Source organism: Stegostoma tigrinum, chromosome 14, assembly GCF_030684315.1.
Source record: "Stegostoma tigrinum isolate sSteTig4 chromosome 14, sSteTig4.hap1, whole genome shotgun sequence".
NCBI lineage: Eukaryota > Metazoa > Chordata > Chondrichthyes > Orectolobiformes > Stegostomatidae > Stegostoma > Stegostoma tigrinum.
The window spans coordinates 6,119,380-6,145,303 of NC_081367.1; the positions used below are offsets into that span (position 1 = coordinate 6,119,380).

At 45.8% G+C, this 25,924-nt stretch overlaps 1 protein-coding gene across 1 annotated transcript in view; it reads left to right on the plus strand.

Annotated features, from left to right (window-relative positions):
* LOC125457702 (unconventional myosin-VIIa-like) overlaps window positions 1-25,924 on the plus strand; it is a 177,968-nt gene that overhangs the window by 12,529 nt on the left and 139,515 nt on the right. Inside the window, exons 2-7 of the mRNA XM_059650965.1 lie at window positions 9,855-9,968; window positions 10,524-10,676; window positions 17,704-17,888; window positions 20,159-20,280; window positions 22,892-23,034; window positions 24,649-24,762. Coding sequence (XP_059506948.1) covers window positions 9,855-9,968; window positions 10,524-10,676; window positions 17,704-17,888; window positions 20,159-20,280; window positions 22,892-23,034; window positions 24,649-24,762 — 831 coding nt within the window. The remainder of the gene's footprint in view (window positions 1-9,854; window positions 9,969-10,523; window positions 10,677-17,703; window positions 17,889-20,158; window positions 20,281-22,891; window positions 23,035-24,648; window positions 24,763-25,924) is intronic.

The following is a 25,924-nucleotide window of genomic DNA, read 5'->3' on the forward strand; positions in this document are numbered from 1 at the left end:
TGCTTAACCTGCTGTGTTCATCCAGCTCTACACCTTGTTATCTCTTACTTTAAAGCTAGTTAGATCAATCATCAGTCTTTCCCCAGTGAAAACCCTTTTATTGAAGTACATTCTCGCAAAGAGACTTGCTATCCACCCAATATTCAATCGCTAGAATTTTCTCAAGTTGGCCTTTGTACACAATATCTTTTAGAAGATTTGATAATTGTATTGCTACACCAAGAGCTTCCAATAACACTAACATCTCAGCAGCAATGTTTTTAATTACCTTATCTATTTGTTTGTGGCTTCCCAGACCAATGGGCAACATTTTTGTGGTTAACATTAAGACTATGATGTAACATCTCGGTTAAGCAATGCTAAAAATCCTGAGCATACATCTTTCTGAATGTAATTAGTGTTTTATTTGTAGCCTGTTGCATCATTGTACTCGATTCCAGTACATCATAACTGGCATCAGGTCTAGTCCGACTATACAAATTTCCTAACTGATCTGTGTCCTTCTCTGGATGCAAAATTCATCTTCGTGGGAGGATGTGGCCTAATTTATCAGGTTACAATGAATACTTTCTGTGTAAGACTGTTGATCCAAAGTCACTATTTCACGTATAATCTGATATAAGTAGTTAAAGGTTCCTGAAGACTCACGTTCAATCTTAAAATTCTCCTTTTATTTGATCAACTGCACATTGTTCAAATTCTGTAAAAGACATCCACTCCCTCAGAAAATCATTGACATGCATCATAAAGATACCTGCCAGTTTGGTTGACGTGTTGTAAATGTACTGTTTTTGTCTCACTACATATAGGTTTACTCTGGACCTTTCCACTCTCTCTGCTCTTCTTATTTGAGATGTACAGTACCCTGGGTTAATATTTATTTCTGTTGGCCTTTTATATGTATGTGATATCAGGGGAACACTGGTGGGTCTGCTTTGAGCTGAATGTGACCTGCTTTCAGCAAGACAGACCTGACTGAGAAATACTATACCTTTGCTGAATTGTTCAACTCATAAACTCATTTGTTTAATTTCCACAGTGACCGTTCTATGTCACCTGCTTCTTTAGGTGGTTTCAACAATGCTTCCCTTTAAAAATCTCTCTTTGCAAAAGTGCAGCTTTTACAATGACTGATGTGCATTTCCAGGGGTATTTTAAAAGAGCCAATATATCATTTGGCCTGCAGTAGGAGAATGCACTGTAATATTGTGATCATCAGGTTTGTCTTTGAAATCTCAGGCTTTTCCAGGCTTTGCCTGTATGTCCTAACAGTGAACATTTTTGCTGTACATATCCATCTGTATGATAAAGCTAGCTGACCCCTATTTTGATTTGATTTGATTTATTATTGTCACATGTACCTAAGTACAGTGAAAAGTTTTGTTTTGCGTGCAGTACAGGCAGATCATACCATACAAGGACATACAGGGTGATTGAACAGAGTGAGGCGTAGAGGGTTATTGCTGCACAGGAGGTGTACAAAAGCAAGATCAACATTAGATTTGGAATTAGAGAGGTCCCCAGCAGCCTAATAACAGCAGGGAAGAAGCTGTTCTTGAACCTGTTGGTGCTTATGTTTCAGATTTTGCCTCTTCTGCCTGATGGAAGAAATTGGGAGAGATTATAACTGGGTTGGGAGGGGTCTTTCATGATGTTGGCTGCCTTCCTGAGGCAGTGAGCAGTGTGGATGGAGTCAATGGATGGAAGGTTGCATTGTGTGATGGACTGGGGTGTGCACACAACTTTCTGTAGATTCTTACGATCCCAGTCAGAGCAGTTACTGAGCTGTGGTGTACCTGGCTAGAATGCTTTCTATGGTGCACCTTTAAAAGTTGGTGAGGGTTTTTATGGACATGCTGAATTTCTGTAGCCTCTGAAGGAAGGAGGTGTTGTTGTGCCTTCTTGACTGTTGCATTGATGTGGGCGGTGCAGGATAGATTATTGGTGATTGCTGTTCCTAGGAACGTGATGCTCTCGATCACCTCCCACTTTGTTTCCTGAAGTCGATGACCAGTTCTTTAGTTTAGTTGACATTGAGGGAGAGATTGCTATCTTTACACAATGTTACCAAGCATTCAATCTCCTTTCTGTATTCTGCCTTGACATTGTTTAGCTTTTGGCCTATAATGGTGTGGCCATCAGTAAACTTGTAGATGGAGTTTGAATAAGATTCGGCCACACAGATTTGAGTGTGCAGGGAGTACATTAAGGGGCTGAGTATGCGTCCTCATGGGGCGCCAGTGCTGAGGATTATCATAGAGGAGGTGCTGTTCTCTTTCGTAAGTCAGGAATCTGAAGAGCCAGTTGCAGTTCCAATCTGGTACCTTAGTGTGTATACACCAAATTCTTTTCAGCTCTGCGGCTCTTTTTTGGCATCCTTTATCAACTCATCTTCTGACTTATTTGCTGCAACAAAAATTTCTTGATAAGAGCTTTTACTTCTTGTGATATTCATATCTGTTCTATAGTTCTTATCCTTGTCAAACTATGACCTCGGATCACCCTCCTATCTCACTCTGGACTATAATTACAAAACCTCCTCCTCCTATCTCCACAATTACTTTCACAAGTACTTTCCAAGAACCATGTTCATTTTCAGAACCGCTTTCAAAACTTGCTTAGTCTTTTCTGCTCTTTCACATTTTTAGGTTGTTTTACCAATCCATGGACCTTATCTTCGGTCCTTCTCCTTGACAAGATTTAGCCGGTGCTGTATTCCCTGCTGTCCATATGATGGCGGCATCTCTCCATTTACTGCCTCCTTCAGGCTATATGTGGCTCCAGTCGCAACTCTTGGTTGTTACCTTCTGGCACTAATAGCCTTCTTCTGCTCTTCAGCATCACTGTGCCCATATTTAATCAGCTTGTCATCTACCATTATCTTGTTCTAATCAATATCTGATGTATCTAAATGCACAGGACCTGATCACTTTCTGTGACGCATTCATGCTATGTCATTGTGTAATCAGTACCCATTAACCTTGATGAATATACCCAAATAGTTTGGTTGTTGTGTTGTAAATGTGCTATTTTTCCATCGCTACCTATAGTCTTACTCTGGACCTTTCCACTCTTTCTGCCGGCCCTTCATGTTACCTCATCACTCACCACATGTTCCCTGAAATCTCAGCCACACCAAGTGCTGCTCTGCCCTGTTAGCTTGAGAACAGCCGGTAAGTACCCCTACACTGCAGGTAAGGAGAGGAAGAGACATCCTCACTCCAAGTGCTGCAAACCAATTACAAAAGGAATCAGGATAAAGGCATTTCTACTAGCCTACAAAATCAAAGCTCTCAAAAATCCACTCTCCAAACGTCTGTGTCAACGTTACTGGCTGCAAATGTTATATTATCTGCTCTTCGCAATCAATTGATCTTTGTAACCTTTTTTGTAACTTTAATTTTTTTGGATTTACCCCTTACCTCTGACCTGTGTGTACGGGTGTGTGTGTGATGTTAATATTTCTTCTCACATTCAGTAATTAGTAAACTCACTCTTTGCTACTTCAAGAAAGCCTGGCTCAATTGGCTACTTTGAAAGCACAAGTTCAGTTGGGTTTGGGAAAATGTAGCCAGAAGGGAGGAGATCTTTAATAAATAAACCTTTTTGTAACCTACTGAGGGCACAGGTAAATAAAGAAGAGGAGCAGCTTCATTGGTTCTCATCCCAGGAGTTTAACCGTTTCGGGTAACCCATCTGGAACTGTAATGAATTGGGGTCTGTTCATAGCACCTTGCATACAGGATAGTCAAGCACTCAGAACAAGTGGTGCTAACTGTAATCCCTTCACAAACCAGGGATAATCCCTCATTAATTTACTCATTGTCCCTGAATCCTGCATCCTTTAGCAGGAGTTTTTAACCTGTAAGCTGATGGATGAGCAAACTGTCCATGGGGCTATTCGACCTACTTTCTATCAAGCAGCTATTTACTGGGACAATACCATCTACTTAATCTTTTGATTACAAGAGCTAGGTCTTGTTGAAGGAATACAATAGTGTTTGGATTGGGTAAACTTCAAACCCGGGGAATTCTCTAAAAGAACTACCTGGTCACGTTTCAGGTCCAATTTTATTTGAGTCTTTCTCATAGTCAGCCTGTAAAGGCCTATCACTTGACTGACTTTCTGTGTTGCATTGCATGATGTTATTCCCAAATCCAAAGTAAAGTGGGTCTAGAGGAAACACACAAAGCTTAAAAAATGTCTTTTTGTGTTTTAGTTTAGGGCAGTTTGCATAGCTCTTGGTTGATGCTGGATGTGTAAAACAGCTGTTCCTGTGAAATGGAGATAGTTTAGGACTGCTAAGAATTTAGTTTCAGACCAGAAATGTTTGGTTTAAACCTGGAAATGGTTAGTTGAAACTGAGAAAGTGCAAGCTTATTTGTATAAAGGTTCTAAGATGAACCTATTAGATTCTCAGTTGGGAAATTGAAGCTACAGTTAAATGAACTCGAACAGATGTGAAATGGAAGGAAGTTCCCTCTGACATGATTATTGTAAAGGAGGCTTTTTGGATTTGTATTTTATGATGTGTTTCCAACTCTTTACATGCATGTTATATTAGATTAGATTAGATTCCCTACAGTGTGGAAACAGGCCATTCGGCCCAACAAGTCCACACTGCCCCTTGAAGCATCCCACCCAGACCCATTCATCTATAACCCACACATCCCTGAACACTATGGACAATTTAGCATGGCAAACCCACCTAGCCTGCACATCTTTGGACTATGGGAGGAAACCGGAGCACCCGGAGGAAACCCACGCAGACACAGGAAGAACGTGCAAACTCCACACAGACAGTCGCCTGAGGCTGGAATAGAACCTGGGTCCCTGGAGCTGTGGGGCTGCAGTGCTAACTACTGAGCCACCGTTCTGCCCACATATTTGAATAGTTTGACTTACTCTATTTTATTTTAATATTTTTCTTGCATATAAACTGCTGTTTTTTTCAGAACTGAGCCTTTAACTTGTGCGTATATTTCAGTGAAAGGCTACCACATTGAAAGCAAAATGCAAAAATATGATTTATCAAGCCAGATTTCAGTCAGGGATTTGAGTCATACGGTCATAACATCTGCTGAGATCATAAGACAATATCACAATTACAACCTGAAAAGCGTGAGATTGTGAGAGGTATTGATAGGGTAAATATGGTCAGGATGTTGGCTCTTGTGGCTGAATCTGGTATCACTGATTGAAAATAAAGGGTTTCCCTGTCTAAGAATGGGATGATGAGAATGCTTTTTCTTGTGGAGGACCCTAAGACTTTGGAATATCTTCTTCAAAAGATGTTGGCAAGCAGCGTTTTGAATATTCTCGATTGAAGAGTAACAAGAGTCTTGATAAGCAAGGGGGTTGAAAAGATATTGACATTGATGGAAAGTGAAATAATTAGACCAGCCACGATCTCATTGAATGGTGGAGCAGGTTTGAGGAGTATTATCCTCTCACCTAGTTTGTACATTCAGATGTTCAATCCATATCAATGATTTGGATGAAATGACTGAGTCATTGTTAAATTTGCTGATTACACCAGGATAGGTGGGAAAGTAAGTTGTCAAGGGATATAGAGAGTATGATAAGGGGGATATGGACAAGATAAGGTGAGCAGGCAAAAACAAAACTTGACTACCATGTAGGTAAATGTGGAGTTGTCCACTTTGACAGGCAGAATAGAAAAGTGGTGTACTATTGAAAAGGGGAGAGATTCCAGAGCATGGAGCTTCGTTTTTATAGAATCCCCACAGTGTGGGGACAGGCCGTTGAGCCCAAGAAGCCCACACCAACCTTCCAAAGACCATCCCACCCCCATCCCCATTCCCCCTATTCCATCCCTGTAACCCTCCATTTCTCATGGCTAATGCACCCCAATCTACACGTCCCTGAACACTGCGGGGTATTTAGCATGGCCAATCTGCCCTAACCTGCACATCTTTGGACTGTGAGAGGAAGCTAGAGCACCTGGCAGAAACCTACACAGACACGGGGAGAACGTGCAAGCTCCACAGAGACAGTTGCCCGAGGCTGGAATCAAACCTGGGTCCCTGGTGCTGTGAGACAGCAGTGTTAACCACCGAGCCACCGTGACACCCCTAATAAAGCTATTACAGAGTTTCAGGGTTATCTGGGAGACCTGGTACATGACTAAGGGAGGCACGGTGCCTGACAGCACCAGGGACCTGGGTCTGATTCACCCTTGGGTGACTGTCTGTTAGATTATCGAGTCAGAGAGAGGTACAGCTCAGAAACAGACCCTTTAGTCCAACTCGTCCATGCTGGCCAGATACCCTAAATAAATCTATTCGTGTTTGCTGGCATCTGCCCCCTATTATTATAGAATAACAACAGTGTGGAAACAAGCTATTTGATCCAACAAATCTACATTGACTGCCCAAAGAGCAGCCCACCCAGAGTTACCCCAATAGCTCTGCATTTCCTGTGACTAACCTACACATCCCTGAACACTACAGGCAATTTAGCATGGCCAATCCACCCTAACCTGCACGTTTTTGGACTGTGGGAGGAAACCCACACAGACATTGCCTGAGGGTGGGAATTGAGCCCAGGTCCCTGGTGCCGTGAGGCAGCAGTGCCAACCACTGAGCCACTGCCCCATTTTGTTTCATCCAGGTGCTCTGGTTTCCTCCCACAGTCCAAAGGCGAGCAGGTTGGGGTGGATTGGCCATGCTAAATTGCCATCGCGTCCAGGAGTGTATAGGCTGGGTGGTTCAGCCATGGTAAAATGTGAGGTGTCAATGTGGGTTTAAGGAGATAGGGGTTTGGGTGGGATGCTCTTCGGAGGGCCAGTGTAGTCTTGATGGCTCGATTAGCCTGCTCCTACACTGTTGGGATTCTATGATTCACACTTAGATAATACGCGGGCATAGCAAGTGATTCAGAAAGACAAATGGGGTGTTGGTGTTCACTTCAAGGGGATTGGAATATAAAAGCAAGAACATTTTACCGCAGCTTTCTAGGCCCTTGGGTTTTAGCCATGTCTGCAGCACTGTGTACAGTTTTGATCTCCTTATTTCGATAGAAAGATATAAATATTTTCAAAGCAAGTGAGAGAAAACGAATTCAAATCATCCCCCGGATGAAGGCCTTAGGCTATGAGGAACGATCCAGTAAGCTAGGTCTATTCCCATTGGAGTTTAGAAGAATGAGAAGAGAAATCCTAGTGAAATATGTAAGATTCTGTGGGGACTAGACAAGCAGATTCTAGGAGGATCTTTTGTTCTGCGGGGAGGCAAAAACGAGGGGAGTTAGTTTAGGAATGAGGTCCCCCGTTTAACACGGTGATGAGGAATTTTTTATCCTCTCTCAAAGGTGTATTGGAATGTGGAATTGCCTTTCCCAAAAGATGGTAAAGGTCTTTAGATTTGTTCCGGCCTGTGTTAGACAGATCTTCAATAGATTGGGGAGCCACAGAATCATCGAGTTAAAGTACAAGTTAAGATGTTGGCAGGGTAAGATGCTGCAACTGGAGTTCCTCTGCTTGTCAGGTCCTTTTCCTTCCTCTTTCTGTTTTTTCTCCCTCTTCCTGTGATTTTTTTGCCCCTCCCCCAACATTTAATTTACTAAACTACCCTCCCTGGAGGGAATAGAGAACAGTAAATAGCCCCAGCCTATTCAACCTCTCCCTATGGCTCAACCCCTCCAACACCATCAACATCCTGGTAAATCCGCTCTGCTCCCTCTCACATTTCACAACATCCTTCCTATAGAAAGGTGACTAGAATTGCACACAATATTCTAGAAGTGACCTCGCCATTGCCTGTACAGCTGAGAGTAATGGAGCGTGGATAGGAAAGTGGGAGTGAGACCTCAACTAGATCAATCGTGGCCTCATTGACAGAGAGGGTCAAAGACCAAATGACCTACTCCTGTTCCTTAAGTCCTAATGATCAAAAGCACGCGGTTTGTGGAGAGAGCAGGCTTTACCGTGTTAAGTAAGTTGTGATCTGGCTCTGTGTTTTTTTGGTTTTATGGTGACAAGGGAATTAAAGTTAGTCCATTGGCACATATGTGAATGCACAGTATTAAAGGCATAGTAGATGGGGGAACATATTGTGAAGAAGGACCCCAACCCAAAATGTCAGCATTCCTGCTGCTTTGATGCTGCCCGGCCTGCTGTGTTCCTCCAGCTCCTTCTTAGCTCAGACTCCAGCATCGGCAGGTCCTACTATCGCATATTAAACACCTCATAGCTTTGGGAAGGAGACTCAAATCAGCAACGTGGAGGGTCAGTGCTGGTGGAGCATGGGTACGCAGGGAAGGATGCACTGTCAGTTTTGTTACCGAGTGGGAGAGTGTTCGAACACTGGACCCTATTCAGCAGCATGGCCTGTCTGAATTGATGATGGTTATTCCTCTGTCGTGGATCAGGATCCTCTCCCGCTGCCCGGCCAAGTGGATCAGGAATCTCCCTGGAATGTGGAATCCGGTAGGACGGCCTGGGAGAGCCACCTCCCTGTGACCCTGAGGTGCCCGCGACTGCAGCAGAAGTGACACAAGTTTCCGACTCGTCACGTTAGCTTTACAAACCAGCCGGCCACAAACGGGAAGTGTACACATTGTACTGGCTCAGATAGCGATAGCGCAGCGGCCTTGCAATTACAACATCAAAGTCAGGGGGATCTTTCGGCCCATTGAGTCTGTGCCAGTCAAAACCAACCACCGCACCATTCTAATCCCATTTTCCAGCACTTGGCCCATACCCTTTGTACATCTTGGCATCGCTTTACACCTAAATCTGTTAGGAAAGTTTCTGCTTCTGCCACCTTTACACGCAGTGAGTAACATATTCCTACCAGCCTCTGGGCGACAAGGCTAGTCATGAAGTCATAGAATCCCTACAGTGCGGATAAAGGCCATTCAGTATGGCCATCCTAGCCCTGTAACCCTGCATTTTCTGTGGCTAACCCGCCTACATATCTCTGGACACAATGGGGCAATTTAGCACGACCGATCCACCCTAACCTGCACACCTTTGGACTGTGGGAGGAAACCGCAGCACCCATATAGACATTGGGAGAATGTGCAAACTGAACATCGATGGTCACCTTTAAACCAGCACATCCCCTTTAAACCCTCTGCCTCCTACCTTAAACCTATGCCCCTGGGTCACTGACCTCTCCATTAAGGAAAACAGTTCCGTCCTGTCTTCCCTATCCATGTCCCTCATAATAGTATCCATCTCAATCATATATTCCCATAATCTCCTCTACTATAAGGAAAACACTCCCCAGTCTGTCTAATCTCCTTCATAACTGTAAGTCTCCAGCCCAGACAACATCCTGGGTAAATCTCCTCTGCATCCTCTCCACATCCCTCCACTGAAGTGGATTCCAGGTTTCAGTTTTCAAACATTGCTTATCCTCTCTGACTTTGGTTAGAAGGAAAAATGCTCAAAAATTACCAATGATGCGAGACGGATGTGGCCTGATGGTCTTTGTGAGGCATTTCTTTATCACTCCTTCAGCAGAAACGGGACCCTGGGAGGTATTTCTGAAAAGAGAGACGTAACCTCACCTCGCGATCGCCAGCACAAACTCAAAGATGAGAAATGTCAGCAGGGCACTTTGCTGGGCTATAAATTGTTGTGATCCTTTGGCATTTTTGCGTTTGTCCTGGTGAAGTGCTAAGTTTGGCAACAGTTTTCTATTTCGGGGAAGTCGGTGAGTGTTGGATTGGAGGAGAGGTACATGTCAGAAACTGGATTTCCCTGGTATCACTGTGAGGCGGTTCTGGGTTGGGATTTGTTCTATATTTAGGGTCAATGTGTGTTGTACCTGCTCAGCACTTGCCTGAGAGTCAGGGAGTATGTAATATCGCCATCTACTTACAGGGTGATCATGTGTGGCTCGAAACGAACGCAGGCGGAGAGTTCAACGCAGCAATTGGAGCTGTGGTGAAGCTGATGAGGTCTGGCAAGGTTCTCCTGTTGGATGACGAGGGGAAGGTCAGTTCTACACTTATTTCCACCTTGGTTTTAAGTGGCCTTGTTCCCAGCTCTGTTTCTTCCAGGCGTGATCGGCTTCTGATCTCGGTGGAGTCATTTTGAGAGTCAGCGCTGGCTACATTTCAATCCATACCCTGGGTGGGCATTGCTTTCACACAGCTGCCACTGTACCCCAGCGCCCCTATTCACACCGGGCTGGGGAGGAGGCAGGTGAGAAGGGCCTCGCTGTACAATACCTACAGGGGAAGGATGTCGGTGCAGCAATGATCCTATTGAATGGCATAGGGGAGTCGAGGGGCTGAAAGGTCTATTTCTGTTCGTATTTCTTATGGCCTTATACTACTGGCCCCACATACATACACACACACACACACACACACACACACACATGCACGCACACACGCACATGCACACGCACTCACGCACACATACACACACTCACGCACACATACACACACGCACACACGCACACACACTGTGTGATATACTGGGAGCAGCCCCTTTACATGCTGTGAAAAAGCCTGTTTTGATGGTAGTGGTCTGTTTTGCCTTTAGGAGCAGTGGGTTGGTGCCTCAAACATTAACAGCGTGCGCCCCATGCACCCTACCTCAGTGAAAGCAGTGGATGACATGATCCAGATCGGAGATTTGAATGAAGCTGGGATTTTGCGCAACCTACTCATCCGGTATCGGGAGAACATCATTTATGTAAGTCCACCCAACCCTGGAGAAACCTGGCCTGAGGTGTTACAGAGCCTGAACATTCAAGGGCGAAATAGGGACGGGCAATAACTGCTGGCCTTGCTAATGATGCCCCACATCCTGTGAATCAGTAAGAACAAAATGTCACAAAGCACTGAGACCGTGTCCCACTGCAGGGTTCGAGCAGTGGGGTAACATCACCAGCTTGTGTTTGTCCTGGGGCAGACAGAGTGGGCTGGAGGAAGGCGGGCACTGTGGCTAACTCAGGAGGTTCGGAGGCTTAGCCTAGCGCTGGGTGTTAAAGACTGAGCGGGGCAGAGGAGGACAGAGTTTACGGAGGGAATTCCAGAGCCTGTAGCCCACAGGTGGAGGTGTGACAGGAGGTGGGGAAGCCCACAGACACTCCAAGGCAGGGCAGCTTGGGAGAAAGTAGCCATAAAGGATTTTGATTGCGTCCGAGAGAATGAGGACATGGGTTGTGTGTCTGTGTGTGTACGTGTGCGTGTGCGTGTATGTGAACATGCACGTGTGAGTATGTGTGTGTGTGTGTGTGTGCGCGAGCGTATGTGTGTATGTGTGTGTGTGCATATGTATGTATGTGCGTGTGAACATTGGTGCGTGTCTGAGTGTGCGTGTGAGTGAGTGAGTATGTGTATGTGTGTGTGAGTGAGTGAGTGTGTGTGAGTGTGAGAGTGTGTGAGATTAGGATAAAGAATCCCACATGGTGTGTTGCCTGCCCAGTGCCAGGATGCGAGACATCGCTGACCGGCTTGAGAGGATACTAGAGAGGAAGGGAGACGATCCAGTTGTTGAGGTCCACATAGGTATCAACAACACAGGCAGGACGAGGACAAAAGACCTTTTTCAGGATTATGAAAAGCTAGGAGCAAAATAAAAAAAAAACAGGTCTTCAAGGATCATAATCTCTGGATTGCTGCCCGAGCCATGTGCGAATTGGCATAGGGAGGTTAGGATCAGGGAAGTAAGCACATGGCTAAAAGAGTGGTGTGGGAAAGAGGGTTTCCTTTTCATGGGGCACTGGCATCAGTTCTGGGACATGAGGGACCTATACTGCTGGGATGGACTCCACCCGAACAGGGCCGGGTCCAGTGTTTGGCGAAAAGGGTAAATTGGGTGGTCAATAGGACTTTAAACTAGTAAGTAGGGGAGGGGGTTAAGGGAGAAGTGAACGGAGAGGGAGAATAACAATGTAAGGCAAAGCAGCAGGTTAGCAGGTGACGAGGAAGCTTCAGCTCCACTGAAAATTATGAAAAAAGTTAAAGGGGAGGAGAGCTCAAGAGCTGTTAGTAATGGAGATAACAGGGCTCAAAAAGAAGGTGCAAAAACTGGCATTTGGGCACTTTATCTGAAGGCTCGGTGCATTTGAAACAAGGTGGATGAGTTGATGGTGCAAATTATGGCAAACAGGTATGATTTAGTGGCTATTACAGAGACATGGTTACAGGATGGTCATGACTGGGGGTTAAATATCCAGGGGTATCAAACTGTTCAGAAGGACAGACAGGAAGGTAAGGGAGGTGGTGTTGCTCTGATTTTTAAGGATGATATCAGTGTGGTAGTGAGAGATAATGTAGGTTCTACTGAACAAAACGCTGAATCCATTTGGGTGGAAATTAGGAATAGCAGGGAGAAGAAGTCACTGATAGGTGTGGTCTACAGGCCGCCAAATAATGGCATCATGGTGGGGCAGGCAATAAACATAAAAATAGTTAAAGCATGTAAAAATGGTACAGCAGTTATCACAGGGGATTTTAATCTACATATTGATTGGTCAAACCAGGTCGGTCATGGCAGCCTTGACCGGAGGGGTTTATAGAATGCATCTGAGATAATTTCCTTCAACAATATGTAATGGAACCTACAAGGGAGCAAGCTATTCTAGATTTAGCCCTGTGTATTGAGACAGGAATAATTAATGATCTCGCAGTTAGGGATTTTCCCAGAAGGAGTGATCACAGTATGGTCAAATGTAAAGCACGTGAGAAGGTTATATCCAGTACCTATGTCCTGTGCTTAAACAAAGGAGACTATGAAGGCATGAGGAAGGAGTTAGCTAAGGTAGAATGGGAGCAAAAACTTTATGGTGGATCAATTGAGCAACAGTGGAGGACTTTCAAAACGATTTTTCATAGTGCTCAGCAGAAGTATATTCCAGGGATAAGGAAGAACTGTAGGTAAAGAGAGCCACGGATGTCTAAGGAAATAAAGGAAAGTATCAGATTTAAAAAAACACATACAAAAAAGCAAAGAGTAGTGGGAAACCAGTAGACTGGGAAATCTTTAAAGGCCAAAAGAAAGCCACAGAAAAGTTATAAAGAAAAGTAAGATAGATTATGAGAGTAAACTATCTCAGAATATAAAAACAGGCAGCAAAAGTTTCTATAAATATGTAAATGGTAAAAGAATGGTGATAAGTAAACACTGGTCCTTTCGAGGATGAGGAGCCAATTTAATGACTGGGAATGAGGAAACAGCCGAGACATTAAACAGTTAATTCATGTCCGTCTTCACAGTGGAAGATACAAATAACATGCCAAAAACTAATGGCAAGAAGGTTATAGCAGATGAGGACCTCGAAACTACCATTATCACTCAGGAGGCAGTGCTGGGCAAGCTAATGAGGGCTTAAGGTAGACAAGTCTCCTGGCCCTGATGAAATGTATCCCAGGATACTAAAAGAAGTGATGGGGGAAGTAGCAAATCCATTCATCATTATTCACCAAAATTCACTGGACTCTGGGGTGGTTCCCGCAGATCGGAAAACAGCCAATGTGACGCCACTATTTAAGAAAGGAAGTAGACAAAAAGCAGGTAACTTTAGATAATAAAGTGTGAAGCTGGATGAACACAGCAGGCCAAGCAGCATCTCAGGAGCTCAAAAGCTGACATTTCGGGTCTAGACCCTTAGTTAGCTTAACTTCGGTAGTGGGGAAAATGCTTGAATCTATCATTAAGGAAGAAATAGCAAGACATCTGGATATAAATTGTCCCATTGGGATCACCCAGCATGGGCTCAAGAAGGGTAGGTCATGTTTAACTAATTAGGTGGAATTGTTTGATGACATTACTTGCATGGTGGACAATGGGGAACCCATGGATGTGGTGTATCTGGATTTCCAGAAGGCATTTGAAAAGGTGCCACACCAAAGGTTGCTACATAAGATAAAGTTGCACGGTATTACAGGTAATGTATTGGCATGGATTGAGGATTGGTTGACCAGTAGAAAGCAAATAGTAGGAGTAATGGGCGTTTTTCAGGCTGACGGTCAGTGGCTAGTGGTGCGCCTTAGGGATCAGTGTTGGGGCCTCAATTGTTTACAATTTACATCGATGATTTGGAGTTGGGGACTAAGTGTGGTGTGTCAAAATTTGCAGATGACACTAAGGTGAGTGGTAGAGCAAAGTGTGCAAAAGACACTGAAAGTCTGCAGAGGGATATAGACAGTCTAAGTGAGTGTGCAAAGGTCTGGCAGATGGAGTACAATGTTGATAAGTGTGAGGTCATCCATTTTGGGAGGAATAACAGGAAAATGGACTATGTTTTAAATGGTAAAAAATTGCAGCACGCTGCTGTGCAGAGGGACTTGGGTGTCCTTGTGCACGAATCGCTAAAAGTAGGATTACAGGTACAGTAGGTAATTAAAAAGGCAAATGGAATTTTGTCTGCCATTGCTTGAGGGATGGAGTTTATAAACAGGGAGGCTATGCTGCAGCTGTATAGGGTCCTGGTGAGGCCACACCTGGAGTACTGTGTGCAGTTTTGGTCTCCTCACTGGAGAAGAGATATACTAGCACTGGAGGGGGCGCAGAGGAGATTCACTTGGTTGATTTCAGTTTTGAGGGGTTTGGGTTATGAGGAGAGACTGAGTAGGCTGGGATTATACTCATTGGAATTCAGAAGAATGAGGAGAGATCTTATAGAAACATATAAGATTATGAAGGGAATAGATAAGGTGGAGGCAGGGAGGCTGTTTCCGCTAGCAGGTTCCGCTAGGACTAGGGAGAATCGCCTCAAAATAAAGGGAAGCAGATGTAGGACTGAGGTCAGGAGGAACTTCTTCACCCAAAGGGTTGTGAACCTGGGGAATTCCCTGCCTATTGAAGCAGTTGAAGCTAGCTCGCTGGATGTTTTTAAGGCAAGGCTAGATAAATTTTTGAAAGGTAAAGGAATTAAGGGTAAGTGGAGCTGTGTCTCAAAAAGATCAGCCATGATCTTATTAAATGTCAGGGTAGGCTTGAGGGGTCAGATGGCCTACTCCTGCTCCCTGTTCTTATGTGTGTGTGTGTGAGAGTGAGTGGGTGTGTGTGTGTGTTTGTGTGAGTGGGTCTGCATGTGTGTGTGTGTGTGTGTGTGTGTGTGTGTGTGTGTGTGTGTGTGCGTGTGTATGTGTGTGTGTGTGTGTGTGTGTGTGTGTGTGTGTGTGTGTGTGTTTTGGGAGAGGATCTGGGAAGCTGAGTTTTCATGTTGCTGATGTTTCAGGAGGGTGAGGGATGGGTCGGGCATCTATTAGGATGATTCCTTTGGGCTGTTGCGGGAATGAAGCCTTCAGTGGATGATGGTCCAAGGCAGGGACAATGGTGAGTGAGGGGGTGGAGGAAACTTCTGGTTCAGTGACAGATAACAGATTCGCTGGCGATGCTGGCTTAGATTTTCAGTGTGACAGGCATGTGTAAACCTGGAAATGGGGATCAGTTGCACATTCTAACAACAACCCCAGCCCTCAATCCCAGTGGCTTTTATAGGTGTTCAGAATCAGACAGCTTCCATCATAGGCCCATCACGTCCTGGCTGAATCCTACGGAAGGTAGATCCTGGCAGTCGTTGATCCCATTGATGGTAGATCCAGTCTATAGTGGGTTCTCAAAAATGGGTAGGTTTTTGTCAGTCAGCAGATCCTGTCAATCAGTGGATCCTGTCAATGATGGATCCTGTCCATCAGTGGATCCTATCAATGGTGTATCCTCTCTATGAAAATGTTTTCAATGGTGCATCCTGTCATGGTGGATCCTATCAATGGGTATGTTTCTGTCAATGGTGGACCTTATCAATGGTGGAAGCTGGCAATGAGTCGATCTGTCAGTGGATCGCTTCCTGTCAGTGGTGGATCTTGTTAATGAATGGATTCTGCCAGTGAATAGGTTCCTCAAGTGGTGGATCTTGTCAATGAGTGGATCCTGTCTTTAGTAGGTTTCTGTCAGTGGTGGATCTTGTCACAAACTAGGGCTAGTCATGGCCCACTGATCTGCTGGATTTGCCGTTCTTCTCTTTCTTTGCTATTTTCCTGTGAATTGTTTTCCCTTTTGGGGGAGTGGGGGGATGTAACGGAAGGACTTGTAGGTTGATGGCCATCCTGCATTGTATGAACTCCTTCCATGGCCAACACGTGCTGGAGGGGGCTCGAAGCAGGAGCACCTGGCTCAGAGGTGGGGATATTACCCCAATGCACCTCAGGAGCTCCAGTTTTATGCTGATGCACCAACGTGTAAATTCAGCCCTCTTTTGCTGGGTTGGTGACATTAGTTATGAAGTCATACAGCATTGAATCAGGCTGTTTGCCCCACCGTGCCTATGCTGACCAACTAACACCAAACTACACTAATCCCATTTACCTCCACGTTCTGCAATGCCTTGACATTTTCAGTGCTCATCCACTCCTTAAATGATGTGCGAGTACTTGCCTTCACCACCCTCTCAATCTGTATATTCCATATTTCCACACCCTATGGATGAAAACAGTTTACCCCGATCCCCTCTGAACCACCTACTCCTCACTTTAATCTTATTCCCTCTGATCTTAGACACGGAGGAAAGTTTCTAAAGATCTACCCTATCTATGCGTCACATAATTTTGTTCACCTCAATCAGATAGTCCCCCCGCTCGGCCTCCTCTGTTCCAAGGAAAACAAACCCCAGCCTATCCAGGAGAACAAAAAAACGGAAGTTGCTGGAAAAGCTCAGCAGGTCTGGCAGCACCTGTGAAGAAAAAAAGTCAGAGCTATCAGATTTTCCATGCAGGTAACACCCTGGTGAATCTCTTCTGCACTCTTTCCTGTGCCGTCACATCCTTCCGATAGTATGGCTATCAGAACTGCACAGTAATCCATTTGTAGCCTAACCAGTGTTTTATAAAGTCGCAACAAGACTTCCTTGCTGCTATATGCTATGTCCCAGCTGGTGAAGGTAAGCATCCCCCATGCCTTCTTCACCACCTTATCAACCTATGCTGACACCTTCAGCGATCTGTGGACCTGTACACCAAGGTCCCCTTGTTCCATGCTACCTCACTGGGGACTACCATTCATTGTGTAAGCCCTTCCCTTATTAGACCTCCCAAAATGCAATACATCACAATTATCAGGATCAAATTCCATCCGCCATTGCTGTGCCCATTTTACCATCTGATTGATACCAGACCATAGCCCGAGACCATCCTCCTCACTGTCAACAACACCATCAATTTTCATGCCATCTGCAGACATATTAATTATGCCTCCTACATTCACATCCAAGCCATTGATGAGCATAATAAACAGGAAAGCTCAGAACTGATCCCTGTGGTGCACTGTTTGTCACGGGTATCCAAGAACAAAAACAACCCTCCACCATCGCCCTTTACCTCCTACTTGCAAGTAAATTTTGAATCTAGTTTGCTAATTGCCTTGGATGCTGTGAGCTCTTACTGTTGGGCCAGGCTACCATGTGAGACCTTGTCAAAGGCCTTAGTGAAGTCGATATAAACAACATCAGCTGCACTACCTTCATCAATATATTTATTCGCCTTTTCAAAAATCTCAATTAAATTATCCAGACAGTATCTCCCTGTAACAAATTCACCCTGAGTTTCACTGATCAATCCCCGTCTTCCCAAGTGTTGTTTCCCAAATGGCTGAGTTGTCGTTGGGAGCCGGATTGCGAGGGATTTGGGGAGGGTGGGGTTGTGGGTTGCAGATGCAGCCAACATCCCTGGGAAAGTGTGTCATTCTGAGTCTTCAGACCTTCTCCCTCTATCAGACCTACAGTGGCTCCATCCTGGTCGCCCTGAACCCCTACCAGCTGCTCCCGTACTACACCATCGAGCAGATCAATCTCTATACCAATAGGCGGATTGGAGAGCTGCCCCCTCACATCTTCGCCATCGCTGACAACTGCTACTTCAACCTGAGGAAGAGTAAGAAAGACCAATGCTGCATTATCAGGTGAGGGGTATAGAGCGGGTCTCAGTGACTACCATAACTTATTGCTATGGTGGGCACAAGGGATGGAGGGGTCATGCTTTGCCCTGCAGAAACTGACACCTGCTGACCAATTGCGGCCGTGATTTGGTAGAGTGACAAATTGCAGGTGGGGATACATTCCAGAGGCAAAGAGTTAGATCAGTCACAGTGTCAGTAATTGGGCGGCATGATGGCTCAGTGGTTAGCACTGGTACCTCACAGAGCCAGGGGCGCACATTCAGTTCCACCCTCGGGCAACCGCACTTTCTTCCAGTGTCTGTGGGTTTCCTTCCCACAGTCTAAAGAAGTGCAGGTAGGTGGATTGGCCATGCTAAATTGCCCGTAGGTTTTTAAAAATTCACTGAAAGGATGAGGGTGTCACTGGCTGCATTTATTGCCCATCCCTAATTGCCCAGAGGGCAGTCAAGAGTCACCCACAGAGTCTGGAGTCACATGTAGGCCAGGCCAGGTAAGTTTCCTTCCCTGAAGGACATTAGTGAACCAGATGGGTTTTTCCCCTGACAATCAACAATGGATTCATGGTCATCATTAGATTCTTAATTTCAGATATTTTATTCAATTCAAATTCCACCATCTGCCAAGGCAGGATTCAAAACCAGGTCCCCAGAATGTCATCGCGGTCTCTGGATTAACAGTCCAGCAATAATACCATTTGGCCATCGCCTCCTGGTGTCTATGGATGTGTAGGCTAGGTGGGTTAGCCAGGGTAAATCACAGAATCCCCACAGTGTGGAAACAAACCCTTCAGTCCAACAAGCCCACACTGATCCTCAGGGTATCCCACCCAGACCCATCCCCTCTAACAACCCACCTAATCTACACATCCCTGAACACTACGGGCAATTTAGCATGAGCCAATCCACCCTAACCTGCACATCTTTGGACTGTGGCAGAAAACCCACACAGATGTTGGGAGAATGTCCACACAGACAAACACCCGAGGGTGGAATTGAACCCAGGTCCCTGGTGCTGTGAGGCGGCAGTACTAATCACTGAGCCACCGTGCTGGAAACGTGGACTAATGAGGAGAGGGTCGGTGTGGGTTTGATAGAATAGCGTAGGGACTCAGATTGCACACAACCTGATCTGTCACGAAACATTAAACTCCAAAATGAAATTGATCAAAGAGTTGAAACTAATAGAAAGAAGCAGTGAGAGCTGTTAAAGCACATTCTGTCAGTCTCATGTTACAGCCCAGAATCCATGTAATTTCAGCTTACATGGGGATTTTGTCAGACCATAGAATGATATATAATGCAATTCGTTACAACTGTAATGGGAGGAGTGTGCTACTTATCAAACCCCACTTCTCCATGAGCTGTACCGAAGCCTAAATCTTTTGTTTTATCACCAAAATGGTCAATCTGTTTATCCTTTGTGCTGCAACCAGATTAAAAGAGATGTCCACCAGATCTCAAAAGGATAACTTGATGATTAGAAGCAAGTTTAATCTTACAAGAAACCTGGTTAATGATTAACCTATGATGCGGATTAAACTGTTTCGTGTGGGAGAGGATCCACACTGCGTGGGGAGGGGAACAAAAGTGGGGAAATTATTCTAGATTTGAATCTAGGCCAGTTGATGAAGGATAGGACCAGAGAGACATATTATCCTCAATAATAGGTTGATGTTTAAATTTTTAAATTTAATGCACCTTCTCTGCAGCCGTAACGTTGTATCCCTCGCTCCATTCTGTTACCCTAATGCACTTTGTGTGGTATGATCTGCCTGTGCTGCACACAAAGCAAAACTTTTCACTGTACCTGGGTACATGTGACAATAATAAACCAAATCAAATTAAATCAAATCAAATCAAATCAACTTTATGGTAAACAGAAAAGGCATGTGCCAGCTTTCTACCTACACCCTCCTGTGAACCAGCAGGCTCTCTTTATATGTGCTCCCAGGTTGCTAATTAAGCAATGTCTTTGAGCTCCACATCTTAACAATATGACAAATATACAATTACTGCAGGCCTCATTCAGCCACATGAAGAGGATAATTAGGACTGCCTAGTTGAAGAGGAGTTTCCAGAGGTGGTCTATGGTTAAGAACTCACTGGGTTAACCAAGAGCTCCCTCATGCGGAATAATTTTGGGGCTGGTACAAGTCATACATTGCTGGAGGGGGCGGGGGGGGGGGGGGGGTACGTGTAGTGAAGGGATGTTGGGGGTTTGAGGTGCTCTGGCAAATGAAGCAGGACAATGAACAGGAATGTTTGCGATTTCAGCGGGGAGTCGGGAGCTGGGAAGACCGAGAGTGCGAAGCTAATCCTGCAGTTTCTGGCTGCAGTCAGTGGGCAGCACCTGTGGATCGAGCAGCAGATTCTGGAGGCGACCCCAATTCTGGAAGGTAACACATAGAGCAGGAAGTGTCAATCGAGAGCTCAGCGGTGAAAGAGATACCAGACTGTGCCTCGGAGTGAACTTCAAGCTCCTGGTTCCTGTGTAATTATCATGTGAGGTCTCTTATGTCATGTGGTTTCAAAGTCAGAAGTGACACGACACCAGGTTATAGCCCAACAGGTTTGTTTAAAATCAGAGATAATGGGAACTGCAGATGCTGGAGAATTCCAAGATAATAAAATGTGAGGCTGGATGAACACAGCAGGCCAAGCAGCATCTCAGGAGCACAAAAGCTGACGTTTCGGGCCTAGACCCTTCATCAGAGAGGGGGATGGGGAGAGGGAACTGGAATAAGTAGGGAGAGAGGGGGAGGCGGACCGAAGATGGAGAGTAAAGAAGATAGGTGGAGAGAGTGTAGGTGGGGAGGTAGGGAGGGGATAGGTCAGTCCAGGGAAGACGGACAGGTCAAGGGGGTGGGATGAGGTTAGTAGGTAGCTGGGGGTGCGGCTTGGGGTGGGAGGAAGGGATGGGTGAGAGGAAGAACCGGTTAGGGAGGCAGAGACAGGTTGGACTGGTTTTGGGATGCAGTGGGTGGGGGGGAAGAGCTGGGCTGGTTGTGTGGTGCAGTGGGGGGAGGGGACGAACTGGGCTGGTTTAGGGATGCAGTGGGGGAAGGGGAGATTTTGAAACTGGTGAAGTCCACATTGATACCATATGGCTGCAGGGTTCCCAGGCGGAATATGAGTTGCTGTTCCTGCAACCTTCGGGTGGCATCATTGTGGCAGTGCAGGAGGCCCATGATGGACATGTCATCTAGAGAATGGGAGGGGGAGTGGAAATGGTTTGCGACTGGGAGGTGCAGTTGTTTGTTGCGAACTGAGCGGAGGTGTTCTGCAAAGCGGTCCCCAAGCCTCCGCTTGGTTTCCCCAATGTAGAGGAAGCCGCACCGGGTACAGTGGATGCAGTCACCACCCTACCAACCTCCGGATACAACGCATTATCCTCCGACACTTCCGCCATTTACAATCCGACCCCACCACCCAAGACATTTTTCCATCCCCTCCCCTGTCAGCTTTCCGGAGAGACCACTCTCTCCGTGACTCCCTTGTTCGCTCCACACTGCCCTCCAACCCCACCACACCCGGCACCTTCCCCTGCAACCGCAGGAAATGCTACACTTGTCCCCACACCTCCTCCCTCACCCCCATCCCAGGCCCCAAGATGACATTCCACATTAAGCAGAGGTTCACCTGCACATCTGCCAATGTGGTATACTGCATCCACTGTACCCGGTGTGGCTTCCTCTACATTGGGGAAACCAAGCGGAGGCTTGGTGACCGCTTTGCAGAACACCTCCGCTCAGTTCGCAACAAACAACTGCACCTCCCAGTCGCAAACCATTTCCACTCCCCCTCCCATTCTCTAGATGACATGTCCATCATGGGCCTCCTGCAGTGCCACAATGATGCCACCCGAAGGTTGCAGGAACAGCAACTCATATTCCGCCTGGGAACGCTGCAGCCATATGGTATCAATGTGGACTTCACCAGTTTCAAAATCTCCCCTTCCCCTACTGCATCCCTAAACCAGCCCAGTTCGTCCCCTCCCCCCACTGCACCACACAACCAGTCCTGCTCTTTCCCCCCACCCACTGCATCCCAAAACCAGTCCAATCTGTCTCTGCCTCCCTAACCGGTTCTTCCTCTCACCCATCCCTTCCTCCCACCCCAAGCCGCACCCCCATCTCCTACCTACTAACCTCATCCCACCTCCTTGACCTGTCCGTCTTCCCTGGACTGACCTATCCCCTCCCTACCTCCCCACCTACACTCTCTACACCTATCTTCTTTACTCTCCATCTTCGGTCCGCCTCCCCCTCTCTCCCTATTTATTCCAGTTCCCTCTCCCCATCCCCCTCTCTGATGAAGGGTCTAGGCCCGAAACGTCAGCTTTTGTGCTCCTGAGATGCTGCTTGGCCTGCTGTGTTCATCCAGCCTCACATTTTATTATGTTTAAAATCACACGCTTTCAGTGAACTGCACCCTCATCAGGCACCTTTGTCTCCACATGATGATCCTGATTGATGAAATGCTTCAATGTTTTTTACCCATCGCATCCCTTTGTAGCTCAACAGATACTTACCTCACTGGTAATCAGAAACCTAGCGCCACTGCATTTCATACTTTTAAGAACTGACAGGGAGTATCACATCTATCTCCTTCTGCCCCTCAGTCTGCTTCCCTGTCCCCATAAAGCAGCGTTAACAAGCGGGAGAGAACAGATCCGTGTTGGGAGTAGGTGAAGCACACTTCCACATGGAAGATGGTTCGACATGGGGCACAGCTCCAAAGGGGGACAGTTACACTGGGGGATAGTTCAACATGGGGACAGTTCCACAGGGGGGAGCGATTCCAGGGGACGGCTCCGGGGGACGGTTCCACATGGGGACAGTTACAGGGAAAATGTTCCGCACGGTGGTTGCCTCCTGGGCAGATCTCCATGAAAGGTACATTTGTGTTGTTATGGTGTTGACTGATGGTCAGTCTGGGAGGATGCTGACCAGATGTCATTGATGTTCCTGTTTGCCTCAAGCTGCCCTTATGCTATTCCTTTCACAGCTTTTGGAAATGCAAAAACTGTAAAAAATGACAATTCCAGCCGCTTTGGAAAATATATTGAAATCTACTTCAACGATGATGGAATCATTGAGGGAGCAAAGATTGAGCAGTATTTGTTGGAGAAATCCCGTGTTTGTCGATTGGTGAGTGCACTGTGGTTGGTCAAGGGCAGATCCTATTTAACACTGACTCCCACACTGAGAGCACAATTACAACTGAGCCAATGGCTGGGATTAGACTCTCTCTGAGACACTCGCTGTCCAATTGTTGGTTTGGGAATGTTCTCTCAGCGTGTACCACGATTCGGTGTCAAGGCCCAGTTTCCCCTTTAGCATTGTTAGCCCCTCATGACAATGTCCATCAAAGCACCCAATCTGACCCCGATGGCACGAGGTGTAAACATCTGATGGACAGTCATTTCCAGGGCAATGGAGGTAAGGATTGTTTTGGAGGCTTGGGAGTTTTGGACTTTTGAGGACCTGCAAGCATGATGGGCTGAATGACCTCACATTTGCTATGCTGCTTTGTCATTTCTACTGAAGTGAGCCTTCAATAGACTGAGCCTGAATTGCTCAGTGAACAGGATGTTTCGGTGTTGGGTGTAAGATGGTCATAGAGTCACTGCTGGACTCCCCTTGCATCTGATGCCCTGTCTGTCAGTGGGGTTAGTGATACTGCCAAACCGCAGGCCCAGAACCTGTTATTAACTGGACACACAGGCCAGGAGATCAGAGCTACCATTCTCATTATGACGCCATTGTTAAAGACATTAGGATGTGGGTTCGAATCCCAGCGTGGCAAAGTGGTGGAATTTGAATTCTATTTAAAGATATCAGGAGTAAAAAAGTTAGTCTAATGGCAGCCAAGGGACCACTGTCAATTGTTAAGAAAACCCATCTGGTTCACTCATTCCTTCAGGGAAGGAAATCTGAGACGCTTAAGCGATGTGGCCTACATATCACTCTAGACCTACAGTCATGTGGCTGACTTTTAACTGCCCTCTGGAATGGCTCAGAGGTGTTTAATTTACAGGTCCCCTAGGGATGGTCAACAAAGGTCTGCCTGGGCCACGTCCCATATAAGAATAATTAAGGAAATACATTGAGAAGCCATCAGTTGCACATAGACATTACCAGGTATAAAGGGATAGTGTACAAAACTTTGCTGGGCCAACTTGGGGGAAATGGTTGTTGGGACTGGTAGAGTTGTAGGGAGCCATGCTGGGATGGCCAGAGGCTGGGCCAGAGCCTTATTTGCATACTAAACATGCCAATTGGAGCCTTTAAATAGGGCTGTTCACAACCTGGCCAGTTTACCAGGAGGTTGGGTGGGGTGCGGTCTGGGTTGGTGGTTGTGGGGTAACCCAGCAACCCCCGAAAAAGAAGCTGCACTTGGGGAGTGAGCCATTGCTGCAGAAAGGGGGCTGCAGTGGTGACTGAGGTGATTGGGGCTGTGGGGATGGTGGGGTGCAATGTTGCTTAGGACTGAGGCTAAGAGTAGTTGATTAGGTCAACAAGTTACTCTGGGGATATGCATTGTTGAGTTGAGCTGCATATTGTCTGTTATTTTTGTGGGCAGGTTGGTACACTGGGCTCCCATACTCTACAGTGGAGTAGTCTCAGAGTTGCTTTGTGCTCAATGAGGAAATGTGAAGTAAATGAGGATCATCCTCTTCATGGTTAAAGCAGCAGATTGGCACTCACCTAACTTTGCTGTTTGTTTGAATTGTGTACTGATCGGTGTTCTCTGTCCCTCAGGGTGCAGATGAGAGAAACTATCACATTTTCTACAGTATACTGATGGGGATGAACACAGAGCAGAAGAAGCTCCTCAGTTTAGGCACAGCACATGAGTATGACTACCTGACGATGGTGAGACATATTGCGTTAGGATGCTCCTATCTATTGCTACACTGAAACAGATCACACAAGCGCATTGACACTACTTCATACAGGTCCAGGGAACCAGAAACTAGAGCTTTCAGTAAGGATTCCAATTTCTAATAAGGATATATCAGACATTTAAGATTTGAAACTTGCGCTGTTATCTCTCTGTATTTATAATGCCTTAAACTCTGACAGGGACAAAACTCTTAGTCACAGAAGTGTAGTGATGTACAGCATGGAAACAGATGCATGGGTCCAACTCATTCATGTTGACTGGGTATTCTAACCTGAGCTTGCCCCATTTGCCTATGTTTGGCCCATATCCCTATAATCCTTTCCTATCCAGGTACCCTGTCCAAATGTCTTTTAAATGTTGTCATTGTGTCAGCCTCTACCTCTACCTCTGGAAGCTCATTCTGCACATACACTAGCCTCTGTGTGAAAAAGTTGCCCCTTAGGTCCCTTTTAGATATTTCTCCTCTCACTTTAAACCTATGCCCTCTAGTTTTACACTCCCCTACCCTTGGCTATTCACATTAACTATCCTCCTCATCATTTTATCAACATCTACAGGGTCACCCCTCAGTTTCAGTGAAAAACATCCCAGCCTATCTAACCTCTTTTTATAACTCAAGCCCTTCAGACAGTGGAATTGTATCGACAAATTGACCTTGTAATTGGGCAGAACTCATAGACTAATTCGAGTGATGGGCCGAATAACGAAAGGTACATGCTGATATGGAGGAAAGGAACACACGAAAATTAGGCATCTCCTTCAACAGATCTCCTCAATCTGTTTCAATGGGATCCCTCCTGCTATTTAAATGGTACGCATTCCACATCAACATATGTCACATCTCATTAGAATTCGTTCAAAGATTGGTCGGTTCTTCTATCATGTTCAATATACAATACAAAGGTCATGAGGCCTCTAAAAAATATGAATTGAGACATCTATGTCTTCATGAGTGTTATGATCCCAACTGATAATATTACCAAAGAAGTGAAATTTCAATATGAAATCTGACTTGATAGATCATACTTGGTTCCTTTTTATTTCTAACTATGCTGTGGCAGTCCTTCACTAAAGTAAGCCAGGCTGGAGATTTAGTTTTAACATTAAATAGACATTTATTAGACAAACAAA